Here is a 9,563-nt window from a genome sequence, read left to right as displayed (position 1 = left end):
TAATATTAAGATGAGTTCTGTCCAAAAGATGTCAGAAAAAAAGTTGTTTGTAATAATTTTGGTATCGTGTTTGATGGTTGTTTGTAAACTTGTGTGTTTTATTTCATTTTGTATGCAAATAGAAATATTAAGGTACATTGTATTTACTTTATGATATTATTGTATTTGCATTTTATGTAATGTTCGTGAGTAAAAAAAAAATAATAAAGACCCTCACGGGCTTTGAAAGACAAAAAAAACAACCCACTAATGGTTATGAATTCCCGTCGTAAAAGCCTATCCTACAATATTGTGCAAGATCTGATTGCACCATGTTGCACGGTACTCTTTGATTGAGAGAGTGAGGTACATTTCGTCCCTATCGACCCATTGCATGTTGCGCCAGAGAGAAAATTAAAACAGAAAACTAAAATCGGAGACATGCATTGTGGGAAGTGTAAGAAGATATGCATTGTGGGAAGTGTAAGAAATCTTCTATGCTTTGGACCCGTATATTATACATTATTTTTTGCAGTACCTCGTATAGAACATTATACTAAATGTCTAAAGAATGTTTAAAAACAGAATTTTTCAGCTTAAGAAAAAATTAAATATGTTATCTTTCAAAGACAAAAAAAAAAAAAAAAAAAAAAAAAGTTACAAATGTGAAGATGCTGCTGATTGCAATCCCATAAGACCAGAGGATGTGAAGATGTGAAAGGAGACCTTTGGGTTGAACATCAATGGTGATGCTTCAAAAGTTACCCATAGTCTTCAAGCTAACTCATTGATGTCATTGATTTGACAAAACAAAATCTATACACAAGCGTTTTGAAAACCTACTCGGGAAGAATGAAGACTCTGGTGCACAGGCCTTTTCTTCAAACTTAAATCTTGACCTTTGCCAACTTTTCTTTCTTGAGAGGACTATCATTCTTGATTCTGACGATGCGACGATGGCGGAAGTCGCAGCTTGAAATAGATCGTCAAGCTTATGTTGAGCAGCAGAATGCCACAAACTTGCTGATTGAACATTCCAAGCAGGTGTACTATAAGCATGAATTTCAGAATGCAGACTGCAAAGCTATTTTCAAGAAGGCTGATGGCTTACTAAATGAAACTACAAAACAGCTTCCAGTCCATGATTCGGCAAAGGATCTCAGCAATGACTTTGCAACTTACTTCAATGATAAGATCAAAGATATTTATCTCTCCCTTGAAGATGGGCTGACTGATCCTAACTCTGCAGGGTCTGTACCTAGCTCTCCTTCTCTTTCTGAGTTTGATCTGTATAGTTTCACTTATAGTAAGCAGGCTTTGCAATTAACATGCAGGACAACCCCAAGTTCTTCCTATCGCACAATAGGTCGATTCCTTAAAGACGAATCAGCAGATCTGATTCAAATGCCAAGCGGCAGTGTACGCTGCGCATTCGATCATAATCATGATCATAATCAGATCATTGGACGAACATATATTACAAAGGGAGATAACAAGGTGCCATCCAGCATCATGACGAGCACATCCTATGTACAGATCAACTCTGGTAGTGATATTCAAACAAAGTAAGAATTGAAGCCAGCATACTGGATGTGGCGAGAGCTAACCGAGTCCGAGAAAGACGAGTTGGTTAATGATAACAAGTCACATCTTGTTTTCTGAAAACACACAGAATACACATATAAAACACCACTTGAAAATAATACAGGACCAACTTAATAATGACGACTCACCAACTGACTACATTGATAGATATGTAGCTGCAGAACTAGAGAGCGAAGAGGAGAAACTGTGTTCAAACTGTGGTGCCGAAAACTTCATATCCTACAGGTCTTGTCGCGTGTGCATGGGACCCCTTCTCAAGCGAGACCCTCTTGATATAACAAAGGAAGCGACCAAGAATGAGAAGTTCAACAATAACATCTTGTTCACGGAAGATATACCAGTCAGAGCCAACCCCGCAAATGTGCAACCTGGAGAGCCAGACTTTGTAAATCCCAATAGTTTTGAAACAATCGCCCAAGTTATGAGGGGGATGGGTCAATGAGCTGGAATTGGCCGTTATGGAGGCACAGTCAGGGAATGGATGTTTTTGGAGTGTGACAGACTCCCCTATAAAATTGTCCGGGATCTATGCGATCATGTGTTATTGTGTCATAGTTGCGGTGTGTCATTTTATGGTACTACCAACTTCGAGTCTGAAGACCATCGGTGCTTCAGGTTGAAGCCACAAGAGTGTATTGACAAGAGAGAAAGAGAGTTTGATTGGGTAGTTCCAGTCATGGGACTCTTACATTTAGAAATGAACGCAGCAAGATCGTTTTTGTCTCTGAACTGGGACGTTTTTGTCAGCCGACTTGCGCACATTATTGGCTTCAAAAGCCAGAGAGCACAACTCTAAGTCCATGCAAAAGGGGATCAGATCATCATAAGAGTTGGAATTTTCTACAGATCATGTACCATGCCTTAACAGAAGAACTTCTAATTGAATATGTGAAATCCTGTCGCAAATACAACCTCCAGGCAACTTGTCAAGGCTATTGGGACTGGTCAGAAAACATCAAGAATCCCAATTACAATTACCTTCAACACATGGTTTTCACTTACCTGCATGGCTTGATGTTGTTTCGTACAGGAGTGAGGCACAACGACGTAAATGCTATACATGCAGCAATGACGAGGTTCACCCCTCTGTTTTACGGTCATCACCACCCCAAATTCCAGGATATACTATACAGAAACCTACGTGATCTGGTAAATATGTATATATCTTAAAGTCTATTACCAACTGATTACTATATATTACCCGGGGCACTCCCACTTTTGGAGATGAATCGTATGTCACCCAAAGACCCCATTTGTTTTCCAATCACTTGCTATGTTACCAAAAGATCTCATATTTTTCCATTCGATCTATTGACCCAAAGACCCTTATTTTTACATTTGAACTTTCATTTTTCACTGAGTTTGTTACTTACATGTTTGAAAATAACAAACCAATTTAGAACTAGAAATTCAATGTTCGATTCTTCTTTTGGCTCTCTTGTTTCTCTTCTTTTTTTTCAAATCCATAATGAGGCAACTATTTCTAGAGAGATTTGTGTTTAATGTTTGCATAATGGATATGCAGTAAATAACAGTACAAATCAAGCAGTACCAGTGACATTAAGGAAAATAAGACACAAAAAATAAGGGCACCGTCTAAGCCTATCTGAAATCTCTCTATCCGCTTAAAATAATTTATATTTTGATTTCAGATAACCATGCCTTCAGTAGAACTGACAATCCCAGCCACTACCAAGGGGGAGACGCAAATTTCGAGGAGCTCAACAAAGAAGCAAAGCAACATGTGTCTTGCACGGGAGTTCCTAAGGACAAAGACTGGGAGCAAGTGTTTAGGAACTTGCAGAAAATGAAAAAGGTAAGAAATCGTCTAGTAAATCAATATTTCTCTCTCAAAACACTCAATATGACGAGAGATGTCGCAGGTGTGTCAAGTGAAAACCCCTATGTCTTTGCACGAGCCTTCTATAAGTCCACACATCTAGAGTTGGGCGACTAAGTCGCAAATAGTCGTTAGTCGCGACTATTACTGATAGTCGCGACTACGACTATTGTAAACCAAAAGTCGACTAATGCAAGCATATTTTTGTGTTAAAAAATTACTTTAAAAGTGCCAGTTATTCGCACCAAAACCAACCAAATACTAACATATAAACTGTGAAAAATGTGAAAAAATGTTAGTCATTGTCTTACCAATAGTAACACTAACCAACAAGTAATCATAAAGTCCATAAATCATCATTAAATTGGTGTTATTGACTTGTTGTTGAACTACTTTCCCACATGATAAAAGCCGTCAAAAAACTCAAATTACTTAGAACTGTCGAACATCTCATTTATGATTATAATTTATGCAGCGATAACAGGTGTAGCAGCGTCATAGCGTGCATGTACATCCCAGACCCAGGTTGGGTGTTTGTACCAACTACTGAAGGTATGAGATTATTTTGACTTTGGAAAGAAACAGCGAGAACTTCCGAGAAGTGTTTTCCAAAAGGGAAAATTTAGGAAAATATTATTAGATTAGTAGAAGTACTTTTCACGTAATTTCAAAAAGCTATGCTTATTGTGGTAACAGAATATTTAGAAAGCAACAGGAAAATAAACAAATTAGCTGACAAACAGTCGTAATGTTGCAAATGCCACCCTGTAGCGACAAATGCAGTAGTCTAGATGAGGTCAGGTGCGAGGTCGGAGGTGAAAGTTAATCGTACATGCACGATGCAACACGTTCATGAGCATACCATGGAAAATATGCACTGCCGTACCGACATGTTTACATATTTTCATGCACAGCAAAACATGGAAACGAACGAAGATCGCTATTGGAATATTGAAGGTTTGAGAAATTATATGAAGTTTCTTGTGCTGTTGCTGGAAAACTTGTGGCAAGTGAATTTAATTGAACAGAAAAGTTAGGCCTATATTACAGCATTTTACAGTCAAATATTTGCATCGCAAACATGCGATACAGTGTAGCAATTTGTATCGCAACAGTGCTGGTTTGTGTAGCAAACTGTGATGTGATACCGGCAATCACGGGTCCTGTAATCATGCATTATAATTATACTAAATTGCCACCAATCTTTCACCCGATTTTTCAGTCCAATTTTAACCACAGATAGGCGCGACTATAGTCGTAGTCGCGACTATTTGCTGCCGACTAGTCGACTAGGAAAAAAGTGATAGTCGCCCAACTCTACACACCATTTCGTCGACGGGTCCTTAAAGAACTTGAGCAAAATTACCCTCGATTAGAGAAAAGCGAGGGTAATAAATTTTGTTTCACTGGTTTCATTTTCTGATATTGGATTTCATAATTTGATCTTATATACCTCGACACCTGCTGATGTTTGACCTTTTGCATGTCAACACATTCCTGGTGCTCTGGAGGTCAGCTGGGCAGGGAGTGAGTTTCAGGGCTGGGAATTGCCAGAGGGCATATAGTATGGTGACCCAAGTGAAGTCCAGCTGGTTAGGATGACAGATTGACCACTGTGTTTTAAGACTAACTTTCATGCTCATGGCAATTGCCATGGCAACTGGCTGTCAAAGCTGAAAACATTTGAAGAAAGCATGGATTCAAAAGTTTTAAGGATGTGTACATGAAATGCATCCACTAGTGCAGCAATGAGAAAGTACGCAACCAGTGCAGGTACAACCAATCCACTAACCATGAGAGCAACAAAGTTTCGCAAGCATATAGCTACAATGACACAACTACTATGTCTGAAGGACAACAAACTTGATCTTGTGGCAGGTTACATGGGCCATGATATCCGCATTCATAGGGAGTTTTATCGTCTACCATCAAGTTCTTTGCAGCTGGCAAAGGTTTCCAAAGTCCTGGTAATGATGGAGAAAGGGCTTGCAGGAAAGTACAGAGGGAAGTCACTGGATGAAATAGACATCATCCTTGATGAAGGTAAGTATCATTTTGTCATGGCAAAGCATATCAACTTTTGTTTTGTCATTGATTTAAAATTTAAGGCAAGGTTGGATTATACTTGCATGCCAGTATATGGATGCCATTCACAGTATCAGAATTTCTATGTACAATGGAATGGCGTTGAGAACCAAATTTGTCTCAAAATTGCTATTTTAGCTCTCGTAAACAAAACCCCTATAGTGTTTGTGGTTTATTATTGCCACAAATATTCTGTGCTTCAGGTTTTTAAAAAGCAGCCACGGTACCTATTTTGTCCTTTTTACCACCTTTACACTGTACCCCACCCCTACTTTGTATTGAAGATCGAACCAAAGTTCAATACTGTTTTGGGTGGGTGTATATGACTATGCAATGAAAAAAGGCTGAGAAAATCCGTATCCCATGTTTCAAAGTCAAATAGCGAATGTCAGTTTCAAAGTCAATAATATTAAAGTGGGTCCATTGAAATCCTCATTAACATGCTAGTTTAGGAAGCAGGTAACATTTTTTTTCATTCTTTTTTTTATTATTCTTTTTAATGTTTTAATAGTCATAGGCTGTATGGGTGTAGTTGCAAACAGCTTAGGGTACCAGCTTATTTGATGCAGCTTGTTGGTCTGAGTAATTTGACACCAATTTTATTGAAATCGGCCAAAAATTGAGACAGTGCCGGCCAAATAACGACACACAAGGGGGCGGATTTGACCTTTATTTTCTAGTTTTAAGGGAATTTTATCACATTAAGGATTATGTAATGCATTTTTGGTACTTACTTACATAGTTTTAGGTCCAGGAAGGTCATTGATGCACTTTGTGTCAAATGAAACTTTTACGTGTTCTTAAAATTAACGGTTTTGGGCAAAATTAGGCTGTGAGGGCGCTTTACCCTTTAGTGACCCTTTCGCAGCCATTTTTATTTTTAAGTTAATCATACTAGAGATAATCATTAATCATCCATATTCTGAAATTTTCAGTCATTTGTCACATTTGGTGTGACCGTGGCGCTAATTTTTAATACAGGGGTAACCTGCCCAAACGAACTTTGTATCACATGTAAGTCTATGTAAATAGTCATTAGAATCCAACAAACAGCAAAGAAAATGCCCATAATTGTCAAAATAGTGAAAAACAGGGGGGGTCCCAAGAAATCCCCCTTGTGCGTAGTTTTTTGGCCCGCACTGTCTCATTTTCAACCGATATTTTTTTAAAAGGTGTCAAAATGCTCAGAAGGATTACCTGCTTCAATTCAGCTAGTACCCTAAGCTTTTTCCAACATCACCCCTTTTTTTGGGCTGTACAGCCTATCACTAGTTTTAACTAGTTGAAGCCCACAGACCTTCAGTTCCAAGAAGAAAAAATCAAAGATATCTACGAACAGACACTGCTGGACAGAAGATGAGCTTAATGAAGTGCAGTCTTTGTTCAGGAAATTCTTTGATAAGGATAGAACTCCAGGAGAAGCAGCTGTATCATTGGCGATGAAGAAGAGTAAAAAAAATGGAGGCAACATCTGGAGGCTTCCCTTGAAAAGTATAAAAAGCAAAATAAGCTACATGCGTATACATGCATCAAAAACTGAAGCATTTTAATGGATGGAGACTTGATTTCATGTTTGTGGTACTACCCAACTGTTCAGAAATCTAATATTATAAAGAAAAACATGGATGGAGATTTTATTTCATGTTTGTAGTAGTACCTAACTGTCTGGAGATCTTATAAAACTTCTTATTTTCTGCATAAACTGTGACTTTGAATATGAATGTTGGTCTTCAAACTTAGCTGATCATGCTGATGGGGCATATAAAACATACGAGGTGAACATTGCAGGCGTGCCGTATTAGCAACAACGACTATCGGTAAAGGTTACACGGGCCTTCGTAAATTTTGCAGCTTGATGAATATGCCAAAACCAATGACAAAAAAATCCTTTGAACAAAATTGCAGTGTGGTATTTCCGTGATAAACTACTACAAGCACGCTCGTAATATCATTATGCATTTAAAGTGTATTTTGGTCAATCGTACATAGTAATGCTATTCTAATTTAATTATATTGATTTAATTGTTACTGCCTAAATGTGTTGATATTTATTTATACCAATGACTCTTGTTTACATTCAATGTTATTACTTTGTGTTGAGCTATTAGTATCACTTGTATATTGATGTTGATGATTGATGAAAATAAAATATGAATGAATGAATGAATTCTAAATCCTGTAATAAAATTGTAAACAATATGGCGGACTACAATATGAAACAGGCAGCCAAGACTGCAGTAAAAGCAACCGGTAATAACAACCTTACAGTGACCTCAGATGGTGCGTGGTCAAGACGCGGATTTGCTTCAAACAATGGTCTTGTGGCTGTGATGTCGACAGTAACCGATCAAGTTGTGGATGTTGAGGTCATGGGTAATGCAAAGCATACACTATTTGGGATAAGAACGAAGGAAGTGAGGAATATGATCAATGGAAACTCAAACACAAATGCAGTATAAACCACGATGGATCTTCCGGCAAGATGGAATCTGATGGGGCAAAGAAGATCTGGGAACGTTCAATGGAGAAACATGGAGTTATGTACACAACAATGGTTGGAGATGGGGATTCATCAACCTTTGAAACAATTAAAAATTCTTATGATGGAATTAAGGTTGAAAAGGGGGAATGCATTGGGCACGTGCAGAAGAGGGTGGGAAAATGACTCCGGGAGCTCGCAAAGAAGCACACGAAGAACTGCAACCCCCTTTCGGATGGAAAGGGTCTTGGAGGAATGGGGAGATTGACTGTCGCCGCACTGTGCCTGCGCATTGTCGCAAATCGGCCACAAATTTTTGTTGTTGTATGATTGTCAGCCGGTGGAATAGTCACAGAATTGTTCAGTACTTCCGTGTTTATGCCAGGCTGGTTTATCATGCTCATGCTGCTACAGTAGGCCTACATTGAAAAATATATATATACAAATTGCGACAAGGCAATGTTGTTTTTCCACTGCCAGAGATTGCAAGAGGTGAATGCATGACCTACAAAAATTGGTCCCTGGAAATCAATTTGTATGATAATTAAAATGTGTTACTAATGTTGCTATTATGTTTTTGTTTTTTTACAGGTACTTAGATAAATAAACAAACAAACATGTGGTCAGCAATAAGGAAGTTGGAGATTGTTGAGTTGCCAGGGCTGCCGGAGAGGTGGCTCAGAGAAGCAGATGGTGGGCTAAGGAAAGAGATGCTGTGGAGCGAGGAGGTAGAGAGAGAGGAGAGGGAGGAGGCGGAATGGGAGAAGAAGGAGGCAACGGAAACGGAAGAGGCGGCGAGGAGAAGACAAGAAGCAGAAGAAAGCCGCATTGAAAGAAAGCAAGAGGGACAGACTCTGATGAAGAGAGAGATGCCTATGTCATCTGTAGCTTGTGAGAGTGCATTTTCCACCCAGAACTGTACTTTTAGAAGGCTCACTGCTTCCAACCTACAGAACCTGATGACCATTCATGCTGCAGTGGCAGATGACTTCAACTTTGATAGAGCAAAATTTTGCACTATGGGAAGCCTCTGCAGCAAGAATGATCAAGAACTTACTACTAGAAGTGGTCATTGTTTTCTAAAATGGTTTCTAATCTGGTGACTAGCGCAGAGATCCATGACCGCAAACACGCTGAAATATAACTCCAGCAAGATCTAACAGCAAGAAACAACAAAGAACTATAGATCAATACTCCTTAGGCTCTGATAGTGATGGAGAAAGGAGCGGCTACTCGAAGTTGGAAAATTTTTGAAACTCAAAGATCCGGAAGAAAAATCCCATCTGGGGTTAAACTGCAATAATTTCACATATCAACAGTGACGAGGTACAAAAATGTAACTCAAGCAGAAGATGGTGGTTTGGGAGAGTTAGGAGCCATCAAAGACCTGATTAAACTTGTTACAGATGACCCAGGACCAAATTCAGATACAGCTACGCCAACCACAACGACAATTTCTACGACAGCCCCTAAAAAAAAAAAACCACTGGACTGAAAGTTATCAAGAATGCATTTAAGATCAGCGGACAGATTGGTAAGGCAAACCATAAGAACAGACTGACTTACTCCAGTCTG

The 9,563-nt window shown here is 38.9% G+C and overlaps 1 protein-coding gene across 1 annotated transcript; it reads left to right on the top strand.

Moving 5' to 3' along the window:
• Positions 1-927: 927 nt before the first annotated feature.
• On the top strand, positions 928-7,311 carry LOC140143725 (uncharacterized). Its single transcript, XM_072165537.1, is given in 6 exon segments — positions 928-1,544; positions 1,732-2,377; positions 2,380-2,725; positions 3,237-3,400; positions 5,278-5,467; positions 7,250-7,311. Coding segments are annotated over 6 exon segments (2,025 nt in total).
• Positions 7,312-9,563: the final 2,252 nt, after the last annotated feature.

The sequence above is a fragment of the Amphiura filiformis genome, unplaced genomic scaffold, assembly GCF_039555335.1.
Source record: "Amphiura filiformis unplaced genomic scaffold, Afil_fr2py scaffold_26, whole genome shotgun sequence".
NCBI classification, from domain to species: Eukaryota; Metazoa; Echinodermata; class Ophiuroidea; order Amphilepidida; family Amphiuridae; genus Amphiura; species Amphiura filiformis.
The sequence above is the reverse complement of the archived record's forward strand: the minus strand, read 5'-3'. Positions and strand labels throughout refer to the sequence as shown.